Source organism: Urocitellus parryii, chromosome 5 (genome assembly GCF_045843805.1).
Source record: "Urocitellus parryii isolate mUroPar1 chromosome 5, mUroPar1.hap1, whole genome shotgun sequence".
NCBI classification, from domain to species: domain Eukaryota; kingdom Metazoa; phylum Chordata; class Mammalia; order Rodentia; family Sciuridae; genus Urocitellus; species Urocitellus parryii.
This window is the reverse complement of record NC_135535.1, coordinates 180,243,165-180,270,802: the sequence shown is the minus strand read 5'-3', so window position 1 is coordinate 180,270,802 and position 27,638 is coordinate 180,243,165. Positions and strand designations below refer to the sequence as shown.

Here is a 27,638-nt window from a genome sequence, read left to right as displayed (position 1 = left end):
GCTAGAGGAAAAGTGGGGAAGTGACTAGACACAAGAGGAGGCCCTAGGCACTCAGGATTGGAGACCCGCCCAGTCTGGGAGGAAGAGCTGCTGCACAGTGATTGGTTCCAGCGTATTGACAGGAGAAACTTGGCCTGGTGGGCACAGCGCCACCTACTGGAAGAGAAGTTAATCAAACTCCAAGACTGCATTTATTAGTTTTTTTTTCTTTTTTCTTTTCTCTTTTTTTAATTTTTTTTATTTTGATTTGGGTTTTTCTTTCATTTTCATTTTACTTTCTTGTTTATTTTTTTCTTAAATATTTTTTTAAATTTTTTTCTTCCAAGTTTAATTTTAATTTTTTTAAATTTTTTTTAAAATTTTTTTCTTTTTTTATTTCCTATTTATTTTCTTCTTTTGCCTTTTCATTTCTTTTCAATTATCTTATCCCCCCTTCCTTGAATTCTACCTGCTTACTCTCATTCTCTTTAGTGACTTCTTCCCTTCCCTTCTAATACCTTTCCTCCCAAGCATTAAATAAATTTATAGGAGTAAACAGTAACTCAGCAGTCAAACAGAACAAGTAACATGAGCAGCTTCAAAAAGCAAGGAAGAAAAGGAGTACAAACAATGCAGGACAACCTAAATATTCAGGAGGACCTAGAGTCATCAGAAAAATGGTCATATAAAGAACTCATGGAACACCTTAGACAGATGGAATGGAACCTTAAAGAGGATACGAGACAGCAAATTCAAGCAGCGAAAGAACACATTGAGAATGAGTTACATAAACAGATAAAAGAAGAAGTTAAGCATCTTTATCAGGAGATAGAGATTATAAAAAATAATCAAACAGTAATTCTAGAAATGAAGGAAACGATAAACCAAATTAAAAACTCAATTGAGAGTATCACTAACAGAGTGGAGCAAGTAGAAGCCAGAACGTCAGATAATGAAGACAAAATATATCATCTTGAAAAGAGTCTAGCCAACTCAGAAAGGCTGGTAAAAAATCACGAGAAAAACATCCAAGAGTTATGGGATAACATAAAAAAACCAAACTTACGAGTCATCGGGATAGAAGAAGGTACAGAGATTCAAACCAAGGGAATGAGAAACCTGCTGAATGAAATAATTACTGAAAACTTTCCAGAAATAAAAAAGGAAACAGATATACAAACTGAAGATGCATACAGGACACCGAGCACACAAAATCACAGTAGACCAACGCCAAGACACATTGTTATGAAGATATCCAATATACAGAACAAAGAGAAAATATTAAAAGCTACAAGAGAAAGGAGGCAGATTACATTCAGGGGTAAACCAATTAGGTTAACAACGGATTTTTCATCACAGACGCTGAAAGCAAGAAGGTCATGGAACAATGTTTTTCAAACACTGAAAGACAATGGATGCCAACCAAGAATTCTGTATCCAGCAAAATTAAGCTTCAGGTATGACAACAAAATAAAAATCTTTCATGATAAACAAAAGTTAAAAGAATTTGCAGCCAGAAAACCAGCATTGCAAAGCATTTTGAGCAAAACACTACACGAGGAAGAAATGAAAAACAATAACCAAAACCATCAGAGGGAAGTGCCTCGGTAAAGACAGAGGGCGAGGGGAAAGATAATCATGGAGAAACAAACTAAATTTTTTTTAAAAAGGATAAATAATCAAACATGGTTGGAAGTACAAACCATATATCAATAGTAACTCTGAATGTTAATGGCTTAAACTCTCCAATAAAGCGACATAGGCTGGTATCATGGATTAAAAAAACAAATCCAACAATATGCTGCCTCCAGGAGACACATCTGATTGGAAAAGACATACACAGGCTGAAGGTGAAAGGATGGGAAAAAATATACCACGCACACGGTCCTCGTAAGCAAGCAGGGGTGGCCATCCTCATATCGAATAAAATCGACTTCAAGACTAAGTTAATCAAAAGGGATAAAGAAGGACATTATATACTGTTAAAAGGAACCATTCACCAACAAGACATAACAATTATCAATATCTATGCACCAAATAATGGCGCTGCAGCATTCATAAAACAAATACTCCTCAAGTTCAAGAATCAAATAGACCACAACACAATAATTATGGGTGACTTCAACACACCTCTCTCACCAATGGACAGATCCTCCAAACAAAAGTTGAATAAAGAAACTATAGAACTCAATACCACAATCAATAACCTAGACTTAACTGACATATATAGAATATATCAACCATCATCAAATGGATATACTTTTTTCTCGGCAGCACATGGATCCTTCTCAAAAATAGACCATATATTATGCCATAGGGCAACCCTCAGTAAATATAAAGGGGTGGAGATAATACCATGCATTTTATCTGATCATAATGGAATAAAACTGGAAATCAATGATAAAAGAAGGAAGGAAAAATCCTACGTCACATGGAAAATGAACAATATGTTACTGAATGATCAATGGGTTACAGAAGACATAAAGGAGGAAATCAAAAAATTCTTAGAGATAAATGAAACTACAGACACAACATATCGGAATCTATGGGACACAATGAAAGCAGTTTTAAGAGGAAAATTCATCGCCTGGTGGTCATTCCTCAAAAAAAGAAAAAACCAACAAATAAATGAGCTCACACTTCATCTCAAAGCCCTAGAAAAGGAAGAGCAAAACAACAGCAAATGTAGCAGAAGGCAAGAAATAATTAAAATCAGAGCAGAAATCAATGAAATTGAAACAAAAGAAACTATTGAAAAAATTAACAAAACTAAAAGTTGGTTCTTCAAAAAAATAAATAAGATCAACAGACCTTTAGCCATGCTAACAAAGAGAAGAAGACAGAGAACTCAAATTACTAACATACGGGATGAAAAAGGCAATATCACAACAGATGCTACAGAAATACAGAAGACAATTAGAAATTATTTTGAAAACCTATATTCCAATAAAATAAAAGATAGTGAAGACATCGATAAATTTCTTAAGTCTTATGATTTGCCCAGACTGAGTCAGGAGGATACACACAATTTGAACAGACTAATATCAATGGATGAAATTGAAGAAGCCATCAAAAGACTACCAACCAAGAAAAGCCCAGGACCGGATGGGTATACAGTGGAATTTTACAAAACCTTTAAAGAAGAATTAATACCAATACTTTTCAAGTTATTTCAGGAAATAGAAAAAGAGGGAGCTCTTCCAAATTCATTCTATGAGGCCAACATCACCCTGATTCCGAAACCAGACAAAGACACCTCAAAGAAAGAAAACTACAGACCAATATCTCTAATGAACCTAGATGCAAAAATCCTCAATAAAATTCTGGCAAATCGAATACAAAAACACATCAAAAAAATTGTGCACCATGATCAAGTAGGATTCATCCCTGGGATGCAAGGACGGTTCAATATACGGAAATCAATAAATGTTATTCACCACATCAATAGACTTAAAGATAAGAACCATATGATCATCTCGATAGATGCAGAGAAAGCATTCGACAAAGTACAGCATCCTTTTATGTTCAAAACATTAGAAAAACTAGGGATAACAGGAACTTACCTTGACATTGTAAAAGCTATCTATGCTAAGCCTCAGGCTAGCATCATTCTGAATGGACAAAAGTTAAAGGCATTCCCTCTAAAATCTGGAACAAGACAGGGATGCCCTCTATCACCACTTCTATTCAATATAGTTCTCGAAATACTGGCCAGAGCAATTAGACAGACGAAAGAAATTAAAGGCATAAAAATAGGAAAAGAAGAACTTAAATTATCACTATTTGCAGATGACATGATTCTATACCTAGAAAACCCAAAAGGGTCTACAAAGAAACTACTAGAACTAATAAATGAATTCAGCAAAGTGGCAGGATATAAATCAACACGCATAAATCAAAGGCATTTCTGTATATCAGCGAGAAAACTTCTGAAATGGAAATGAGGAAAAACACTCCATTCACAATATCCTCAAAAAAAATAAAATACTTGGGAATCAACCTAACAAAAGAGGTGAAAGATTTATACAATGAAAACTACAGAACCCTAAAGAGAGAAGTAGAAGAAGATCTTAGAAGATGGAAAAATATACCCTGTTCATGGATAGGCAGAACTAACATTATCAAAATGGCGATATTACCAAAAGTTCTCTATAGGTTTAATGCAATGCCAATCAAAATCCCAATGGCATTTCTTGTAGAAATAGATAAAGCAATCATGAAATTCATATGGAAAAATAAAAGACCCAGAATAGCAAAAGCAATTCTAAGCAGGAAGTGTGAATCAGGCGGTATAGCGATACCAGATTTCAAACTATATTACAGAGCAATAGTGACAAAAACAGCATGGTACTGGTACCAAAACAGGCGGGTGGACCAATGGTATAGAATAGAGGACACAGAGACTAATCCACAAAGTTACAACTATCTTATATTTGATAAAGGGGCTAAAAGCATGCAATGGAGGAAGGATAGCATCTTCAACAAATGGTGCTGGGAAAACTGGAAATCCATATGCAACAAAATGAAACTGAATCCCCTTCTCTCACCATGCACAAAAGTTAACTCAAAATGGATCAAGGATCTTGATATCAAATCAGAGACTCTGCGTCTGATAGAAGAAAAAGTTGGCTCCGATCTACATATTGTGGGGTCAGGCTCCAAATTCCTTAATAGGACACCCATAGCACAAGAGTTAACAACAAGAATCAACAAATGGGACTTACTTAAACTAAAAAGTTTTTTCTCAGCAAGAGAAACAATAAGAGAGGTAAATAGGGAGCCTACATCCTGGGAACAAATTTTTACTCCTCACACTTCAGATAGAGCCCTCATATCCAGAGTATACAAAGAACTCAAAAAATTAGACAATAAGATAACAAATAACCCAATCAACAAATGGGCCAAGGACCTGAACAGACACTTCTCAGAGGAGGATATACAATCAATCAACAAGTACATGAAAAAATGCTCACCATCTCTAGCAGTCAGGGAAATGCAAATCAAAACCACCCTAAGATACCATCTCACTCCAGTAAGATTGGCAGCCACTATGAAGTCAAACAACAACAAGTGCTGGAGAGGATGTGGGGAAAAGAGTACTCTTGTACATTGCTGGTGGGACTGCAAATTGGTGCAGCCAATTTGGAAAGCAGTTTGGAGATTCCTGGGAAAGCTGGGAATGGAACCACCATTTGACCCTGCTATTGCCCTTCTGGGACTATTCCCTGAAGACCTTAAAAGAGCATGCTACAGGGATGCTGCCACATCGATGTTCATAGCAGCACAATTCACAATAGCTAGACTGTGGAACCAACCCAGATGCCCTTCAATAGATGAATGGATAAAAAAAATGTGGCATCTATACACAATGGAGTACTATGCAGCAATAAAAAATGACAAAATCGTAGAATTTGCAGGGAAATGGATGGCACTAGAGCAGATTATGCTTAGTGAAGCTAGTCAATCCCTAAAAAACAAATACCAAATGTCTTCTTTGATATAATGAGAGCAACTATGAACAGAGAGGGTGGAAAAGCAGGAAGAAACGATTAACATTAAACAGAGACATGAGATGGGAGGGAAAGGGAGAGAAAAGGGAAATTGCATGGAAATGAAAGGAGACCCTCATTGCTATTCAAAATTACATATAAGAGGTTGAGAGGGGAATGGGAAAATAAACAAGGAGAGAAATGAATTACAGTAGATGGGGTAGAGAGAGAAGATGGGAGGGGAGGGGAGGGGGGATAGTAGGGGATAGGAAAGGTAGCAGAATACAACAATTACTAATTGGGCATTGTGTAAAATTGTGGATGTGTAACCGACGTGATTCTGCAATCTGCATTTGGGGTAAAATTGGGAGTTCATAACCCACTTCAATCTAATGTATGAAATATGATATGTCAAGAGCTTTGTAATGTTGTGAACAACCAATAAAAATTTAAAAAAAAAGAAAAAAAAAGAAAATTCAACACTACTAGTGTTAATTATTACTTGATTACTCTGTAGCATTTAACAATGTTAAGAACCCTTACTGTCTGGAAACTTTCCATATTCTTGCCCCTCTATTCTTAAATTTCTTATTCCCTATATTCTTTAGTGGTCATGCTTCTCTCCATAGACTACAGGTAGGTGCATTCCAAGGCTGTGGAGAGTACATGGCTTCCCAAATCTGTGTCTCCAGCCTTGAATGCTTTCCTGAGCATCGAAACCATATTTCAATAATTCTAGTTGAATGTTTTACCATCATTAAAAGTTTAGTATGTTGGGGCTGGGGATGTGGCTCAAGCGGTAGCACGCTCGCCTGGCATGCGTGCGGCCCGGGTTCGATCCTCAGCACCACATACCAACAAAGATGTTGTGTCCGCCGAGAACTAAAAAATAAATATTAAAAATTCTCTCTCTCTATCTCTCTCTCTCCTCTCTCACTCTCTCTTAAAAAAAAAGTTTAGTATGTTAATAGTAAATATTCTAAAGTAAACTATAGCTACAAGTTAAATATATATACTAGTTAAAAGAACAACTATCCACGATAAACAAATTACTATGGAGATGCAAGGAGAGCAAGAAGACACACATCAGCTTTACCATCATATTTAAAACATGGATTTGTGTCAAATGCCAAAAAAGAAAGGTACTAACATGATTGTGATAAAAACATTATTATGATAGACATACAATCTATCAACTTTCTGAAAGAACTTCCAATTATTCTTATACCATATTTTAAAATTACTGAATAAAGTCAACATGAACTAAGATGTTCCCCTATTTCTTATTCAACCTTTAATATCTTTCTTAAGACAATTATTACTACCTAATTCTATTCTTAACCAAGAGATAGTAAACTCTTGGAGGTATGATGAAATATCAACCCTGAAAAATGACTGACAGAGGTCTGCCTTTAAGTCTCAATATTTTTGCCCAACAATCCTATTTTAATAATTTTCCATCTCCATTTAGAAGGCAGGGACAAAAATATGAATCTTAATTGAGTTATTCTAAGAGACAGGTAAATATTTGTCCATATATGTTTCAATAACTGACTAGACAAAAATTTTTTTTTTTTTTGGTACTGGGGATTGAACCCAGGGGTGCTCTGCCACCAAGCAATATCCCCAGCTGCTTTATCATTTTTTATTTTGAGACAGGGTCTTGCTAAGTTATTGAGGTTGGCCTCAAACTTGTGATTCTGCTGCCTTAGCCTCCCCAGTCATTAGAAATGTAGGCGTGCATTTATACCCAAAATTTTTTTGAGCAAAGCAGGAAACAGATTGCTGGCTGGCTGAGACATGAATATATGGATATTTAAGTTGGAGGATAATTAAATAAATACATAAGTAAATAATCTCTAAAGGTCCCTATTCTATTACTGACAGACTTAAATAAAAGAGTATAATTCGTTCTTAATACCTCTCCTGTTAACATATGAATTAAATGATTTGTATATAAAACTAAACATATCACATTTATCAGGATTATTCTACAATTAGGTTATTTAGTAAAATCAAAATCCTTATAAACTACTTTCTAAAATCACAAAATCTGTGCAGAATTACAAAATACCCAGAATAGCAAAAGCAATCTTGAGCAAAAAGAACAAAGGTGGAGGCATCATACTGATTTCAAAAGATACTCTACAAAGCTCTAGAGTGTCATAGAAACATGGACCAATGGAACAGAATAGAGAGCCCAGAAATAAATCCACACATTTACAATTAATTGATTTTTGACAAGCGTACCAAGAACATACAATGGGTAAAGAACAATCTCTTCAATAAACAATGCTGAAACAACTGGATACTCATATACAGAAGAATAAATTTAGCCCTTCATATCATGCTATATGAAAAATCAACTCAAAATGGATTAAAAATGTAAATATAAGTCCCAGACACGTGGAACTACTAAAAGAAAGCATAAAAGAAAAGCTCCATGCATTGGTATGGGCAAGGATATTTAAGATGATCCCAAAAGCACAGGCAACAAAAGCAAAAATAGACAAATGGAACTAAATCAAATGAAAAAAACTTTTGCACAGCAAAGGAAACAATCATCAGAGTGAAGAGACAACGTACAGAATGGGAGAAAATATGTGCATGAGAAGGGGTTAAAAATTCAAAATATATAAGGAACTGATAAACTCAATAATAAGAAAATAAATAAACTGACTTTTACAAATGAACAAAGGATATGAATAGACATTTCTCAAAAGAAAACACACAAATGATCAATAGGTATATGCAAAAATGCTCAACATCACTAATCATCAGAGAAGTGCAAATCAAAAACACAATGATAATCATTTCACCCCAGTTAAAATGGCTAATACCCAAAAGATGAAAGGTAACAAGTGTTGAATAACACTTGTACACTGTTGGTGGGAATGTAAATTAGTAGCTCCATTATGGAAAAGAACATGAAAGTTCCTCAAAAAATTAAAAATAGAACTACTACAGGGTCCAGCAATCCCACAAGTGGTGTACGTGTGTGTGTGTGTGTGTGTGTGTGTGTATAATAAATGAAAAATATTCTTAAGAATGATTATCATGATACTAAAAGAAGACTATTGTGATATTTAAGATAAACTTATGGTGTTTAAATATATATACACACAAACACACGAGAGAGATACCTGCACTCCCCTGTTCACTGCAGCACTATTCACCATGGCCAAGTTGTAAAATCAACCTAAGTTTCTATAAACAGATGAATGGATAAAGAAAATGTGGTACATTTATGTAATTTATGCAATACTATTGTTTTAAAAAGAAGAAAATCCTGTCATTGGTGACAACCTGGATAGAACTTAAAGGATAGTATGTATAGTAAGTCAGTCACAGAAAGACAAATACTGTATTATCTCACTAACATGTGGAACCTGAAAAAAGTGAGCTCATGGAAGGAGAGAACAGAATGGTGGTTACTAGAGGCTGGAGTGGATGAGGACAAGGGCTGGTCTGGTAGGATGATGGGAGAGATTCAGAGATGATGATGATGATGATCAAAGACAGGAGGAACAAGCTCAAGAGACCTGTTGTATTACATGGTGACCAGAGTTAATAACAATGTACTCTATTCTTGAAATTGCTAAGAGAGTGGATTTGAAATGTTCTTGCCACAAAAACAAGTACATGAGATAATGCATATACTAATTAGTTCAATTTATCCATTCCACAATGTACACAAATTAAAAAACATGTTGTACATAATAAACATTGTCAAATAAATAATGTTTAAAAAGAACAAAAAGAACAAAAGGAAACCTTAGTTTGATTGGTTTAATAAAAATACTGAATACAAACTCATGATTTTATTAAAAACTGCAATGAATTTTTTCCCTTAAGGTTTTGAAAAGTCAAAAATAGTGGAGGCATTTCATTTCAGTAGTTTGTGTAGGGAAAAAACGCTGACGAAAAGTGTTGGTTGATAATTAAAATGAGTTACCAAAGGAGATTGGGAAGCCTGTGCTGTTTAGTGGATGAAATTATAAAATAAATTCTCATTTGCCTGGAAGGAAGCAGGGAATGATTTTAATGACTTCTGTAAAGCTAATTCTATCCAATACTATGATGTCCACGTGGTACACAGGCTGTTTAAGAATCAGAATGTTTGGCAGAGAATACAAAAGCAATTGAATGAAAATGTAAACTTTCTTCAGGAAAACATACCTCTTGGCAAAATGCTATAAGACATTCATACTAGAAATCTTTATAAACTCCATTAATACTTTACCCTTTTTTTAATATTGTCTCTTCTCTTTGAGATCTTTTTCATGATGTTTCTTTCATATCCACTTTCTAAATAAATGAAAAATATTCTTAAGAATGATTATACAAATGCTAAAAGAAGACTATTGTGATATTTAAGATAAACATGGTATTTAAATTTTCTGATTTAATAGAAACAAATAAATATTCCCTTTAGTTTTTTTATATTTATCATTTTCTCACCCTTTAGTAATCTAGCAGAAATTCTGGTCAATGTAACAAGACACACAAAAGAAGTAAAAGAGAACTTTAAGAAATGGAAGACAAAATTATCATCATTTGTAGATGATAAGTTTTTATATATGAAAACTCAAGAGAATGAATCAAAAACATTTAGACATAATAAGAAAGTTATTATCAAGAGGGAGAAAATATGTAGCAGTCAGCATCTTCCCTATATACTAATATAATAGGAAAAAATCACTTTCATAACATCGATTTAAAAACATTCCAAAATACCTAAGAATTACTTCTTAAAATATGTTGGAATTTCCTTCCTTGCAGAACTATTAAACTTTACAGTGGGAGAAAAAGCAGAGTTTGACTAAATATAGAAATACTACACAGAGGCATAGAGATTTACTCAGAGGTCATTTTAATCATACTAATGTGAAATAATAGATATCTGAATTTTAAAAATGGATGTGGAAATGGAGAATGGGAATGGATGTTAATGAGATACTTAGGTGAAAGGTTTGGAAGTATTTAAAAAGGCTGAAGCATTTGGAACAGAATAGAATCAAGTCTAAATTAATTTTTTTATTTGTTTAACAGTTAAAAAAAAGACACTTAAACAGATTGGCTTAATGATTGTGTATGTATGTGTGTGTGTGTGTGTGAGAGAGAGAGAGAGAGAGTGTGTGTGTGTGTGTGTGTGTGTGTGTGTGTGCGCATGTGTGAACTATGGGGATCAAACCAAGAGCCTCACACATTTCATGCAGGTGCTCTACTACTGAGCTACAGTCCGAGTTGTTTTGAAATTTTTTTAAGTTTAAGATAGGGTCTTACTTAGTTGCCTAGGCTGCCCTTGAACTTATGATCCTCCTGCCTCAGCCTCCTGAGTAGCTATTACATACACACCACTGGAATAGGATAGCAAGAAAACTGAAGTTTGAATTTACCTTCCATTCTTCCAGAATTTCTGAAATGAACTTCCGATCAATACCTGGCTTTTTGATGCTTATGTATTTAGGTGACCAGCACCCCCGCCAGGGTAGGTTCCTGCTCAGAAGGTATGAGCCGCCTGGGAAATAAAAAGTCTGAAATAATCGGTGAGAAATAAAGACAGAACCAGAAATTAGATATGAAAAGCAGAGTCTTCCAGCCCTGATAGAAGCTAGAACTGAACAACTGAAAAAATACTCCATTTCTTTATTTAAGGGGGATACATCAAAGGCAGGAATAAGGTTTCAGGGGGAGGAATCTGGGGTGCTTGCTTCTAGGTGTGGCACAGGTCTTGCAGTAAATAGGCTGACTGGCATTTTGGCAAGCCACACCCATCTCCCAGAGGCTGTGTGGCTCCAGCAGGTCACCCCATCTCTGGTGCTGTGCTGAACTTGAAATGGAGCTAGGCAGGATGTCACATGAACCGCATGGTTCATGAGAAAAATTTGGGTTTTGCCAGTTACCAGTTTGAGAATGCATTTCTCAAACAAGCAAGCTTGCTACTGGGAGTTCCTGATACCATACTTTCTTGCCTAATGGCATAACATCACTTTAGTTCACACACAGTTCATGGATGGCTTCCCACACTTAAATTTTTTCTTCTAAACTAGAGAAAATATTAGCAGTAGTATGACCTAAAGATAGTAAAAGTGTAATAATTAATCAAATTATCAAATAAAATGTTATTGTGTAAGAAAATATTTATCCTTTTTTTTGCACACCTGAGGATGTTCCTAACCTATTCATTTATTATTCCACATAAAAGATAAATAAATTATTATACACAAAATATTGGATAAAATTATATTAGATAAAAACTGCATTTACTCTACTGAAATATCCCTTTTACAACAATTCAACTTTCTGTGTTAGAAAAACTGACTCCAAAAGTTAAACCCAATATTCTCTGTGAGGATATTGCTAATTTGCAATTCCAGCAGCTAAAGGGTAAAGAAATTGACTATTTTGGGGTCAGATGGCCTATAAGTCCACAGCCAAAGCATGAAAATTAAACCTAGAAGTTCATTTGGGCTTTTCTGATCCTCAGCTAACAGAAGGCAATTCTATTTGTACAAATATTTCCTTCTTGCCTGTCAATGGGAAAACTTTGGGTTTTGCCAGTTACCAGAAGTACTATATATCATGATGAGTCCTGAAATAAAACTTCCTAAAGTCTCTTTTATGTTTTTTTGCAAATTTAATATCCAAACAAGAATATATCACGGGGACCTTTGAGAAACCTAAAAAAAAAAAAAAAAAAGCTTCACAGGAGAACTACTCCTAGAAAGGTTGGCATAGGAAAATATGCCCCTCAAAGTCCAACTTGTAATTTTGGAAGCAACTATCTAGTAATGATGCCTTCTTGGAAATAGATATAATAGAATATAAAAAGTTTTACAAACAGGGATGTTAGCACAATAAATTTTACTGTAGGTTCTTTTCATTTGAAATTAATGTAATTAAGTCAAAGATGAAACCCAAAACATTACTTTCCAATGACTGTGAAGGTTGACATCTCACACTCTTACACAGTCTTTAGGATGGAAGCCAGCTTCTGTAAAACCAAATAAACAGCAATGTAATTAGAAAAAAAAAATCTGAAGAGCAGTTTGTTGAGGGTAACCCAACAAAATAAGCAGCAAATGCCTAATTTGAAAGTCTTTCATATTTACAAATTAAAGAAAATATTAAATTAAATGAATGGAGATTTGTGGAGGCCAAAATGATCCTGCCAGCTTTATTTCTCTTTCCACATTCATTTTTGGCTCCACAAGTACTCCTTGCAGCAGTGTCATTCAACATAAAGGCTACAAATACAAGTCTGTATAATTTCCAAGATGTATTTATAGTCTAGTCTACCACATAGTTTTCTTTTTTATTTTTTTGCGGCAATGGTTGGCAAGGTTACCAGGGATTGAACTCAGGGGCCCTCAACCACTGAGCCACATCCCTTGCCCTACTTTTTTTTTTAGAGATAGGGTCTCACTGAGTTGCTTAGCACCTCCCTGCTGCTGAGGCTGGCTTTGAACTCGCAATCCTCCTGCCTTAGCCTCCTGAGTCCCTGGGATTATAGGCATGTGCCACTGTACCAGTGGGAGTACAAGGCTATGCAAGATCCTGACTGGATCTTCAGTTTTGGAACAGAATGCTGAAGTACTACCAACCACAAGAAAATGTCTTCTAGGATTCAGCAGACTTCTTTTCAGCACAATTTTCAACCAGATTGCTTCTGTCACACAGTTCGGGTTCACGGGTACTACCAGAATAAAATCACAGGAAAAAAAAAAACAAAAAACTAGTGTATAGAATGATCACAAAAATGCATTTGGTACTACTTACTAATGTTTCTCTGGTTAATTTTAAGCTACACAGAAATTTCTTTTCCCTTATTTTCCTCCTAGCTCTTGTTGAAAATCTTTCTAAATCTGCCAATGAATGCCCTCTCCTTTCATTACACAACTAAATTCAGTCCAAAATACAATTTTGTTTTTATCTGGGTTCATCTATTGTCACATACTCTGATGAGAGTTCTTTCTGAACTCTCCTTTAGCAGTGTAAATCAAGCCTTTTCAGACTTCTTTGATCTGAATTAGATTACTATGAAAAAACATTAAAGTCTCACTTTAATGTGTGATAAAAATTAGGACAATGAATTACATTTTGTCAAAATAAAAATATTAAACATACGGAATCAGTTACCCTTTACTGGTGTGAAGACATGGAAAAACAGAGTTTAAAAAAATAGAGCTGAGGACGTGGCTCTGTGGTACAGCTCTTGCCTGGCACATGTAGGCCCTGGGTTCAATCCTCAGCACCACATAAAAATAAATAAAATAAAGGTATTGTGTCCAACTATAACTAAAAATATAAAAATAAATATTCTACACTTAGCTAAGTGTGATACAGTAACTACAACTAAAAGTATAAATATAAAAACAAATATTCTACACTTAGCTAAGTGTGATATAGCAGTATGTTACAGTATTCTGTGATTAGCATCATGACTTTCTGAATTCCATTACCTGGCAAGTTTGATAATTAACGTAATTTAGTTTAGTGTGATCTTACTGTCCAAACCAAAACAGGAATACACTGTCTGAAGGAGCATTTTCTGATGTGTGAATTCTTATGTCTTTGAAAGGTATCAAATTTAAATGACCCACTGTTCTCAAGACCAAGTCCCAAATCATAACCCGCTCCTGTAGGTCCAGAACCATTTGGGCCCATTTCTCTTGTGTGGGGACTTCTGGTACAATTCAATACAAATTAAATAAATGTGGAAACGGGTTATGAAAACCATGGTGTATTTTGAAAGTTTGTATCTAATACAGACACACAATTCTAAGTAATTATGCTACCCACAAAATAATTGCAAGAGTAAAGTATGAATTCACAGAATCACACCAAGAGGTCCGGAAAGTCGACTGGAGGAAGTGTGTGATGCTGTCTTTTATTTGAAACTCAAGGGGTCTTATGGTTTGGATGAAGGTGTCTCCCAAATGCTCACATGTGAGACAAGAAGGTTCAGAGGAGAAATGATTGCGTTATAAGAGTCTTAACCCAATCAGTGATTTAATCTCCTGAAGTGGTAACTGAAGTGGTAGGGTGTAGCTGCAGGAGGTGGGAACTGGGGCCTCACTTGGGGTATATATTTGTATCTGTAGAGTGGAATCGCTCTCTCTCTTTGCTTTCTGATCACTGTGATGTAAGCTGTTTCCCACTGTCACCCTCACCTGCGGGCATGATGTTCAGCCTCACCTCCAGCCCTGAGGAATGGAGCCAACCTTCCATGGATTAAGACCTCTGAAATCCTGAGCCCTCAAATAAACCTTTCCTTCTCTCAGTTGTTCTAGTCAATCCTTTAGTCACATCAAATAAAAAAGCTGTTTAAAACAAGGGCTAACTCTGTGTCTGCATTTAGTCTTCTTTGGAGAAAAAGTCAACCATAGGTCCTGTCTCCAAGTGAGGCCAAAAGGCCCTCCGGCCTTCTAATGAGGTCTCCAACACAAACCTCCAAATAACATTAAACTCTTACATTTCCTCCCACCTCCATCCTTTGCTTTTTGCAACTTCCCCTCACCCCGAGCATTCCACGTGTCAAAGCCTGACTCAAATTCTACATCTTCCAGAAAGCCCCCCCACCCCACCCTGCCCCGCCCCACTCTGATCTTGACTTCGAAGGCACTTCGTTTGTAAGCTAGTTTTTGTTGACTGCATCCTACCTTGCAAGTTCATCTTTGTGCTTATTCTAAAGTGAGGATGAAGGCTGGGTCATGTGACATAAACACCTTGCCCACCCGCATTTGATGCAACTCAAGTGCTGGCCTCCAATGGTCTACCACTTCCCCAAATTGGAGGGGAAGCCAACGGAACAGGTCCTTGGGGACTGCAAGTCCCAGGGTTCCTAGCGACTCTGTCCCCCAAAGCTGGAGCAGTTCCAAGTCGTTGGGCCACCCCATCCCTTCGCCCACTTTAGGCGGGCCCCGCGGGTTTTCTCACTGCTTCAACCCAAGCTCAGAGTGTCTGTCAGGAAAGGGTCCTGGGGGCCTTAACGGGTAACATCACATTCACCTGGAGGGACAGAGCGCCTCCGTTGCGCCTGGGCAGCAAACACGCAGCTCACGACCCTTGGCTGAGCCAGAGAGGCCACCAACCGCCCACAAACCTCCTCAGCCGGCTTCTAGCGTCCGGCCCCGGAGCATGCGCGGGGCGGGGGCGGGGGCGGGCGCGCGCGCGAGAGAGAGCTTGCTTTTCGGAATCCCGGGAGCCGCGCGGGTCTGTTCCCCCGCTTTGCCGGGGTCAGAATCCAGGCGCCTCAGTCTTCAGCCTCTATTAGCGCTCACTGCGGGAGCCGGGGACTATAATCACCTGGGGCGTGGCTTTCTTGCAGCGTGGCGTGGGCTTGCCAGCCCTGCTGATGCTTCCGGGTTTTGTCTGCTTTGTTGGGAAGCCGAGTGTGGCGTCCAGCAGCCCTTCAAGTGCACACTTGACCAAGTAGCAAACAGGCCTTGCTACTTTAATGTTTTAAGAGTCTCAGAGCATGCTGGACATGCTCGCTTGTGTAATGTTTGCTTACTAAACGAAGCAACTTGCATTGTTTATTTCCCCAGTGCTGGGCCCAGTGAAAATAACTATTTCAATAAACTTGTATGGTTTGGGTTAGGGGACAGACAGATGTGAATGGTGGGATCAGAAGGTTAAGAGAATAATTCTATAATAGGGGCCCACTGTGCTGACCCCCACATGCTTTCTTTTATAAGAAGCAATTTCCCTGCAGCCTTGCCTGGCCTAAGTGGACAGGATATATCACATTCCTCAGCAAACTACCTGTTAAAGGCAGAGAAATGCAGGACACAAATAATGTTGATAAGAGGAACCCAAGTTACCATGAAGGAGGAGACTTTTGTGACCAGATCCTGAAACTCTGGGAGATAGGGATAGTTCCTCCTAACCATAAAATCAGTAGTTTCAACCCTACCACATACATAAAAATGTATGATTAAGTGGAGACAAGGGCATGGAGTACTGCATACAAGGCATATGTTAAGGGTGTCTGAGTGTCAAACCACTCCCCCATGCTAGGTGTGTGAGTGGCAAACTGTTTATCCCATAGGCACAGCCCTGGGTGTGAGGCCGCACATTGCAGTCCCTGCGCTTGCTCCATGGCCGGCTCCTCCCTGCAAGGACAGTTGGCCAGAAATTGTACTGGTTACTGCCTATAATCTGCTTAGTTACTGCCTGAATATATATACATAGTAACTGCATTATAAAATCAGACCTACTTCCTGCTTGGTCTCTGGGGATCTTGATTAGCAACTCCGAGGCCACACTCTCCTCTATCTTGTTCTGTGGACCTCCTTGATGGATGAGAGAGAGCCAATGCAGTTAAGAATCCAATTAGAACCAGTTCACACAGGCCACGGTGACCTAGAGTTGCCATGATAGTGGGGACTTAAAAGTCTGATGTCACCTTTCTGTCAAAAGTCAAGAGGTAGCCCTGGATGGGACTCTCTGGAAACTTCTCTGGGATCCCATTAAAACTGGAGTGCAGGAGTGACACATTGTCCCCTCTCAGCTCCAAGAGGACCCACTCTCTCCCTTGAGAGTGTCCCCTTCCCCTTTCCTCTCCTTTCAATAAACTTATGCCGATTACTCTGAGCCACTTCTGAAATCTTTCTGACTTGGTCAGAAGAATAAGAGTTTTTTCAAGAGGGGTTCTTTGCACTACCTCAGTTTCGCAGAAGGCCTCAGTAACAGTTTGGAAATTTTAGGAATACCAAGGCAAACTTTACTCTGCCAGAAGGGCTGGGAAGCTGGCTAGCAAGCACACTTGGGTGAGCTGTCCTCTTCTCTTTATAGTTGATCACATAGGTTAGTCTACATGATCAACTGATTTTAAAATAGGGGAGGGCAAAGGGAAGGACGATAGTTAAAAATGACTACGAATCTATCTTTAAACGTCCCAATTAAGGCTAAATATTATATTCTGAAAATGGACCATTCAAGTTCCTGTTTCTCACAGAAAATTTTGTTCTAGGAAACCCGCAAAGATGGAGTTAAGGAAGTTACTAGCATGGAGGAGCGCACAGCAGTGATCCATAGGCTTTCATTCATTCAAATGTTTATTATCACCTTTCCAGGAATGCTTGGCAGTGCAGCCCTTCAGAGAGTTATTTACTCAAAACATTACCAGCACCCTGTTGAGAAACTCTGGTTTAAATGGTCAAGGAACCTAGGGAAACAAAACAAGAAAGAGGGAGGAACTTGATGTATTTGTTGAACTCTAAGGAGACCTGCTGGACCAAAGAGATGATTTCTGGGTGGGATGTGTGGTGAAAGTTAAGATTCAAATGATGGCATCAGTCTGTGTGATACCGGGTCTTGAAAGAGCCTGGGCAGGTTTGAATTTTATCCTGTCATGAGATCAATAACCATGGTTATAGAATGTTTCTATAACAGTGGGTTAAAAAAATGTAGCTGCTCCTATAATAGGAAGTATCATAAAACTATTTGTATTAAAGGTTAGGTAGCATTAAAAGGAGAATACTTTGGGGGCTGGAGCTGTAGCTCAGTGGCAGAGATCTTGCCTAGCCCATGTGAGGCACTGGGTTAGATCCTTAGCATCACGTAAAAATAAATGAAATAAAAGCCAAAAAAAAAAAAATACTTTGAATTCTATTCTAGTTATCCCCTCCTTTTTTAATTTAAAATATCTTTTGTACTTGTAGATGGACAGAATGCCTTTATTTTATTTGTTTATTTTTACATGGTGCTAGGGATCAAACCCACTGCCTCACACATGCTAGGCAAGCCCTCTGCCACTGAGCTATAGCTACAGCTCAAGTTGTCCCCTTTCAACTATGTAGCTGTATACCTTTTGGCAATTAATGTTTTAGTTTCATTTTCTGTACAATGATAACAATTAGGTAATTATTTGATCATAGAAATGCAATGAGCATCTAGGACAGTAGGTAAAAATAACTTAAGAATACATACCCTTCACTAATGCTACACCAAATTTCACTTTCATAGGAGTCTAGTATATGGTTGTGGTGTGGGGAATTAAAAAAAAATGTACTCAAGCATGTTATTCTAAGAAAACAGGACAGAAATCAAGAAGAAACTTTGAGAAGCTTGCATTTTCATCATAGGTAAAAGTTTCAACATTAAAAAAAAAAGGTTATCTGTAGAACATACTGTTTTTTTTTTTTTAATGAATCTAAATGGGGAAGGACAAATCGACCCTTGCCTTCCTAAACAGAGTCCTCTATTCTTTGCTGCCTTTATTGCCTCAAATATGGGATGTCCCTTAGAGGAGAAGTGACAAGACCTAGATTTGGGTTTTCACTTTCCCATGAGATTTCCATGCCATTTGACAACTCCAGTCAATTCTGGCTTCATTTTTTTTTAATAATCTTTCAAGTGGAGATAGTATCTTCCCTAAAAATTGTCTACCCTAACTCACATTATCATATGATAAACAGGATGGTATTTATGGAAGTTTCTGGGATAAATGAAAGCCTGCAATGTAATCGTCATTACAACTGACTACTCCTTAATTCTCACCAGAATGTGACCAAGCCAGAGAAGATTCACTTCATTTCAGTGTTAGTGAAATTATCTGTTACCTATGCTTTACCACTGACATTTTAATAATTTGTTTAATTTCTCTTAAAATTATTGCATTTATTTATTTTGTATGTGGTCTAGGTATTGGTTCAATCAAGTAGGGTGACCTTATTACTACTTGTCATTATTTACTGGGGTTTATGGCCCAGGTAAACGCTTGTTCCGGTTTTTATGATCACATGCCAGTTTGTTAGTTTATTGTGCTGCTGGGGATGGATCCCCAGGGCTTCTGACATCCTAAGGAAGCATCTCCAGGCCCAGTACATCATTTATTAACTGAAAGTTTATTGTACACTCTATGCATGCTACCATGCCCAGGATTCTTTGGGAATACAAAGGAAGCATCAGGTCTACTTTCCATCTTTAAAGAGCTCAAAGTATTTATTATGAGAATAAGACTTATAAAAATATTAGAGATTAAGAACATATAATAGCTTGCTGAATTTTATGATCCATTAATGCAAATGTCAGTTTAGAGAAGGAAGAACACAAAGGACTTTTGGTTGACAGAGCATTAATATTATATATGTATGCATATTTTGTATATATTTTATGCAGATATGTAGATGTGTATATGTATTTATATATGTGTGTGTGTATATATATATAAAAGTACATATATCTCGTGCTGGACTTCTATGGACTGAGACCTCTGAAACTATCTGCCCTCAAATAAACTTTTCCTCCTCTAAAATTGTTCTGGTCAGATCCTTTAGTCGTGGCAGCAAAAAAGCTGACTAAAACACCTATATTCAAATTTCCCAATGTAATTGTAATTGGTTTGGGTTTTGATCCATGCTCCAATAAGGGTCATACATATACTTTAGTTGTCATGTATCTTTACTATTCTCCATCTAGAATAGTCTATTTTTGGTCTTTAACAACATCATTTGTTAAGAGGTTAGGCCAGCCATTGTCAAATTACATTCTGTAGACTGACCACCTATTTCTATAAATAAAGTTTTATTAGAACACAGGCATATTCCTTAATGCACCTATCATGTAAGGCTCCTCTTGTGCCATGATGACAGAGTCAAAAATTTGTAACAGTGATCATGTTGACCTGAAACCTAAAATATTTACTATCTGGCCTTTTTAAGAAATTTGCTGATGCCCTAGTATAATCACCTTGTTATATATGTCACCCCCAGTTTGACTTTGTTGTTTCCTTGGTTGGATTAGATTAAACATTAGTGACATAGGTTGGTGATGTTATATCCTTCTTAGTAGACTAGATAAGGAAGCACATGAGGTCAATTTGTTAGATAGATAACACAGACATGAGCAAGGTCATAGGAAAGAAGAGGGAAAGGGGGTGGACAAAGAGGAGGGGTCCCAAGACCAGGTAACAAGAATCCTATGCCCTGTTCTAGTCAGAACTGTAGGTTTTGTCGGAAGTAGCACACTTGTTCAGTCAAACTGATCCTAACTGGTGCCCAGGTGCACACATACTCGATTTTCCATTAAGTTTGACAGCTTCTGTGACCAGTTGAAGCAAATGGGAAATCTGAACAGGCAGGTGTGAATACACTCAGGGACAAAATCTACTGTGTTAACAGGCAGCAAAAAGGGTAGAGGATTGCCTTCCTGGCCCCATGAGTGGAATTCTTGGGAGGTTCCTGAGATCCAGACTCCCAGCAAAAATTGGCAACTGCCAGGCCCTAGAGGTGTGTTGATCTAATCTCTCCAGAGCAGACACCACCCAACAAAAGCCTTTCAGGCCTGATTAGACCTAAGCCCCAAATGCAAGAAATTCCATTATAGAACTCCACAGAGGTGCCAATCCAGTAGTGCATCTATCTGCTCTTTGCAGAGAAAACTCCACCTGACAGTACTTCCCATTCCATTCTAACTCACACTGATGAGATGGGAAGCTGAGACTTATTTGAACCAGCTTCAGGCTTAGGTCACTACAACTGTCAGCTTAGAGAGCAAAACAAAAAGGAGAAATCCCCAGCCCTTGCTTTGGCTCTCAGTACATAACTCAAGAAAAAAGACAGGCAGGCATAGACAAGGTCCATGTATTCTTGTCAACTATTTTGACCACCTCAGTGGAGATGATGTCTTCATTTTTCATAATTAATCTGTGTGTGTGTGTGTGTGTGTGTGTGTGTGTGTGTGTATTTGCTGTGCTGGTTGGTTGTTTCTGGACCAATATACATATGCATATTTGTGTGTTTTTTTCACATTTTTAACATTTGAAAAATATGGTTATTTTTTCCTTGTCTTGTCTATTGAGAGTGAAAGTGTTTGGTTTGTATATTTTGGATTTGTTTCTTATTGTTTTGTTTCTCTCTCTTTTCATGTCCTCCTACCAAATGCTGCTCTTTTCTCTTTCTCTCTCCCTCTACTTTATTATTTCTATTTTTCTCCTCCTTCCTTATAACCATCACCTGTTACATCTATTCCAAATTCTCTCTGTTCACCTTTTGAAATTGTAAACTCTTCTTTGCCTTCCTATAACATTTTCTTTTCTCTTAACTATATTCTTACCATCTTTTAGAACTAATTGATTTATATAACTTCTGCACCACCATTAATGCTGTTGCAATTATTACAGCTGAGGATAACATAGTTGACACCAGTTTTTTGCCTAGGCTTGAACATTCAGACAGCATTAAAGAAAAGAAAATAAGTTCTTACAATCACAATATACAAGAACTCTGGGAAAACATGAAAAGAACAAATTTAAGAATCATTGGAATTGAGGAGGGTTATGAGATGCAGGCTAAGGGAATGGATATAGCAGAAAAATTTCCAAACCTTCAGAGTGAGAACAACATCCAGATACAAGAAACATGCAGAAATTTGAAAGATCATAAAGAACCTTTTCTTGCCACATCAGTGTTTATAGCAGCTCAATTCACAATAACTAAACTATGGAACCAACCTGGGTGTCTGTCAATAGATGAATGGATAAAGAAAATGTGGTATATATATTCAACGGAATATTCCTCGGCTTTAAAGAATAATGAAATTACCATTTGCCAGTAAATGGATGAAGTTGGAGAATATCATGCTAAGAGAAATAAGTCAATCCTCCAAAATCAAAGGTCAAATGTTTTCTTTAATATGCAATTGTTAATTTACAATAAGCTGGTGGGGGGGCACTAGAGAAGAATAGAGTTACCTTCATTAGGTAGAGAGAAGTGAAGGGAGGTGAGGGGAGGGGATGTGGGGATGGGAAGGATAGTAGAATGAAACAGACATTATTACTTTATGTATATATGTGATTACATGACCAATATAACTCTACAACATGAACACTCAGAAAAATGAGAATTTATATCCCACCTATGTATGATATATCAAAGTACATAAGTGAATTCTACTGTCATGTATAACTAATTAAAACAAAAAACTTTTAAAATGCAAAAAAAAAGAACATCTTCACAAAACATTATAATTAAAATGTCTAGCCCACAGAATAAGGATAAAATTTTAAAAGCCTCAAGACAAAAATGCTATCACATTTACAGGAAGCCAATCAGAATCACTTGGGACTTCTCAGCACAAACCTACAAGCCAGGAGGGCTTCGAATGATTGTGTTCCAAGGCCTCTGAGAAAATAACTATTAACCTAGACTGCTATATCCAGAAAAGCTATCCTTCAAAGTTCACAATAAAATAAAACACTTCCAAAGTTAGCAAAAACTGAAAGAATTCATGACGACTAAATTGGCACTATAGATCTTGCTTAAAGAAATGCTCCACACAGAAGAAATTAACAAATAATAATAAAACCCAGAGCTCACAAATGAACAAATCTCATTGGAAGAATAGCTAAGCAAATGAGAAACAGTTCCAAATTAAACATGATAAATAAATCACAATGGCATGAAATAATACACATCTCTCTATAAAAACATTGAATGTGAATGGACTCAACTCTCCAATAAAAGAACATAGGCTGGCAGAATGGATTAAAAACAAGATGCAACTATATGTTGTTTGTAAGACGCATCTTATAGGCAAAGATAGCCCCATGCTAAAAGTGAAAGGATAGAAATTGATATACCATGCAAACAGAGCCCCCAAACTACCAAGAGTAGCTACTCTCAAATCTGAATAGGCAAACTTCAAACCAAAACTAATCAAAAGAGACAAGAATGTCACCTCATATTGGTAAAGGAAACAATCCAACAAGAAGATATAACAATAATGAATGTTTATGCCCCAAATGGGGGTACAACTATTTATATAAGAGACACTACTCAAATTAAAGCGTCAGGTAGATCCACATGCAGTAATATTGGATGATTTTAACACACCTCTCTCACCAATAGATAGCCCATCCAGACATAAACTCAGTAAAGATTCTGTGGTCCTGAAAAATATTATAAATCAAATGGACTTAACATGCATCTCTAGAATATTTCATCCAACAACAACTTAATACACATTCTTCTCAGCAGCCCATGAAACCTTCTCCAAAACAGACCATATTTTAAGACACAAACCAACTCTTAGCCAATACAAAAAAAGATATAATTCCTTGCATCTTATCAGAGTATAATTGACAAGACTAGAAATCAACACAAAACCCTACAGAAAATACATAACCACATGGAGACTGAACAGTACTCTTTTGAATGATGAATGGGTGACAGAAGAAATCAAGGGAGAAATTAAAAATTCTTAGACTCAAATGAGAATGAGAATACAGCATACCAGACAGTCCTAAGAAGAAAATTTATAGCTATGAGAAAATAAGAAAATCAGAAGGAAACCCAAGTAAACAAATAAATAATGCAATATCAAGGCCTCTAAAAATGAAGAAGAAAGCAATTACAAAACCAGTAAAAGGAAGGAAATAATTAAGAATTGAAATCAATAAATTTGAGAAGAAAAAAAATACAAAGTATCAATAGAACAAAGAGATTTTTTTTTAAGATAAGCAAGATTGATAAACCCTTAGCAAACTAACCAAAAGAAAAAAGACAGGAAACAAAATTATTAAAATTAGAGATGAAAAAGGAGAAATCATCATACATCTCACAAACCCAGATCATTTCATGAAGCACTATTTTGGAAACTTACACTCCAATAAATTGGAACACCTAGAAGCAATGCATACATTTCTAGACAAACACGATCTGTGAAAACTGAATTGAGGCACAGAAAACCTAAACAGACCAATAACTTGTAATGAGATATAAGCAGTAGTAAAATAAATGCCTTCTAACAAAGAAAATCCTAGAACCAGATGGATTCTCAACTGAATTCTATCAGATCTTTAAAGAAGAACTAATGCCAATCCTCTTAAAATTATTCCATGAAATAGAAAGGGATGGAATGCTTCCAAAGCCATTCTATGATGACAATATCACATTCATACCAAAACCAGATAAGGACACTTTGAGAAAGAAAACTACAGACCAATATCCCTGATGTACTTAGATGAAAAATTACTTAATAAATATTAGCAAATCATGTTCAACAACATAATAAGATTGATTACCACAACCAAGTTCATTTCATTTCAGATATACAAGGATGGTTTAATATACACAGTTCAATAGATATAATTCATCACATAAATAGATTTCAGAACAAAAATCAGTTACTAATTTCAATAGATCTAGAGAAGGTCTTTGACAAAATTCATCACCCATTCATGAAAAAAACACTGAAGAATGCATGCAGAGAAGGAACCTATCTCAACATCATAAAGGCTATATATAAAAACCCCAAAGCCAACCTCATGGTAAATGGAGAAAAGCTGAGAGCATTTTCTTTAAAATCTGAAAGAAGCAAGGTTGTTCACCCTCATAACTCCTGTTTAATATAGTGCTAGACATTCTAGCCGGAGCAATTAGGCAAGAGAATGAAATAGAAGGAATAAAAAATAGGAAAGGAAGAAGTCAAATCTCTGTTTGCAGATGATATCATCCTACACTTAGAAGATACAAAAATCTGCTTGAGCTAATAAAGAAATTCAGGAAAGTAACAGGTTACAAAATCAACATAAAAAATTCAGTAGCTTTCCTATATGCTAACAATGGATCCACTGAGAAAAAAATTCAGAACCACAATCCCATTCACATAGCCTTAAAAAATACCCTGAAACAAACCTAACCAAGAAGGTAAAAGACCTCTGCAATGAAAATTATAGATCTTTGAAGAAGGCTCATATATATAGTCAGAATTAATACTGTTAAAATGGCAATAATACTAAGAGCAATATACAGATTCAGTGCACTCCTTGTCATTCTTCACAGAGCTAGAAAAAAAAATAGTCCTAAAATTCATTTGGATTAATATAAGACCCAGAATAGCCAAAGCAATTTTAAGCCAGAAAAACAATGATGGGGTATTACAATACCTGACTTCAAATTATACTACAGAGCTATAGTAACAAAAAATGCATGGTACTAGCATTCCAACAGACCCATAGACCAATAGTACAGAATACAAGACACAGAGACAAACCCACACATCTACAATCATCTGATCCTTCACAAAGGTGCCAAAAACTTACACTGGAAAAAAGGTAGCTTTTTAAACAAATGTTGCTGGGAAAACTGGTTATCCATATGTAGAAGAATGAAACTAGACTCTTATCTTGCACCTTGAACAAAAATCAACTCAAAACGGATCAAATACCTAGAAATTAGATTAGAAACATTCAATTACTGGAAGAAAACATAGGGTCAACACTCAGCATATAGTCAGAGGCAATAACTTTCTCAATAGGAACCCTAAAGCTCAGGAGATAAAGCCAAGAGTCATTAAATGGAACAACATCTTAAAAAGCTTCTGCACAGCAAAGGAAATCATTAAGAACATGAAGAGAGGACCCACAGAATGTGAGAAAATCTTTGCGAGCTACTCTTCTATCAGAGGCTTAATATCTAGAATATATAAAGTACTCAAAAAACTTTACACAAGAAATGAAATAACCCAACAAATAAATGAGCAAATGAATTGAACGGATACTTCTCAAAAGAAGAAATACAAATGGCTAGTATTTACCATAACACCATTTGCAATTAGGGAAATGCAAATCGAAACTATACTGAGATTTCATCTCACACCACTCAGAATGGCAGCCATCAGGAATACAAAGAAGGGGCTGGAGTTGTGGCTCAGTGGTTGAGAGCCTCCTTAGCATGGGGGAGGCACTGGGTTAGCCTCAGGACCATGTAAAAATAAACAAAATAAAGGTATCGTGTCCATTTACAACTGAATTTTTTTTAAAAAAGAATACAAATAATAATAAATGCTGGATGTTCAGAATGTAGACAAAAAGGAACACTTTTACAACTGTTTGTGGGATTGTAAATTAGTACAGGCTCTTTGAAAAGAGAAGGAAATGGGACACAACGGGGAAGGCCATGTGAAGAACGAGGCAGAGATTGCAGTGAGGCATTGCAGTGAGGCATTGCAGTGAGGCAGCCAAAAGCTAAGGAATGCCAAGAGCCCCCAGAAGCTTGAAAAGACAAGAAAAGAAGCCTCCTGAGCCTCCAGAGGAAGCAATGACCTGCAGACACCTTGGCTTTGCACCCTGGCTCCCAAAATTGTGAGAATATAGCTCTGCTGTTGAAGCCACCTGTTTGTGGTAATTTTTGAGTCAGCTCTAGGAATCTGATACAGATGTTTGCAGCTGATAATAATCATACCTTGGACTGGGGCTGTAGCTCAGAGGCACAGCACTTGCCTGGCATGAGTGGGCCACTGGATTCGAGCCTTAGCACCGCATCAAAATGAATAAATAAATAAATAAATGGCATTCTGTCCATCTACAACTACAAAAAATAAAAATAAGTAATCATACCTCTACCTCATAGGCTTGAAGTGAGATAGATTGGTTAATAATCCCCCAAGGATTATTGCTAGGGTTAAACTCACTTAACCTTCACCATCATCTTGTGAGGTAGATATACTATTATTTAAAGTGTTAAGAGTAGAATCAGGAATACAGTAGGAGCTCTTTAAGTATTGTTAGCTCACTGAGTCTTACATAGCAACCCAAAGCCGTAGATTCTATTATGGTTCTCTTCTTCCACATGAGGAAATATACACTTACCCAAGAGATAAGCTTGTTTGGACTCTGCTATAGCTGGAACCATTCCCCAGTTGGAGTGGGCTTTCTGCTGATGGATCCTGGCAACTATTAATTTGGTGACCTTTCCTGATAATGTCCCTTCGGGATTCATTCCCCAATAATGAACCACAAGAAACTTCAGAAGGTATTGAGATGATTGTCCCATGTGATGGTGTTTACTCCTCCTGGATGTGTCTCCCTGGCCCTGGTTTTAGCACAAACTCTGCTATGACAAAGCCAGACTCTGTCTACTGGCTGTGTGGTTATCCTATGACCTGAGCTCATTGGGACTAGCTCCAGCACCTCATCACCACAAGAAGCAGGGGTATGGTGCCCTACAAGGCTGTATTATCGCTCTCCAGTGACTTCAGTAGCCCATGGTGTGGTTACCTGTTCATCATTAAAGTGCTCAACATAGATTATACAAACTTCTCTAGAAAAAGTAATATCAATTAGAATAAGGCCGAGTCCGCTCTGGGGCTACCAGGGCCCTATGAGCAAGGCCCATTACCCTCTCACCATCATTCTCCCTCTCTTTACCCTTCTAGCCA

The 27,638-nt window shown here is 37.0% G+C and overlaps 1 protein-coding gene across 1 annotated transcript in view; it reads right to left on the bottom strand.

Moving 5' to 3' along the window:
* The window catches only part of Cc2d2b (coiled-coil and C2 domain containing 2B), a 117,723-nt gene extending 90,524 nt beyond the window's left edge, over window positions 1-27,199 (bottom strand). The window contains 1 exon segment of the mRNA XM_077799110.1: window positions 27,070-27,199. Coding sequence (XP_077655236.1) covers window positions 27,070-27,199 — 130 coding nt within the window.
* Window positions 27,200-27,638: the final 439 nt, after the last annotated feature.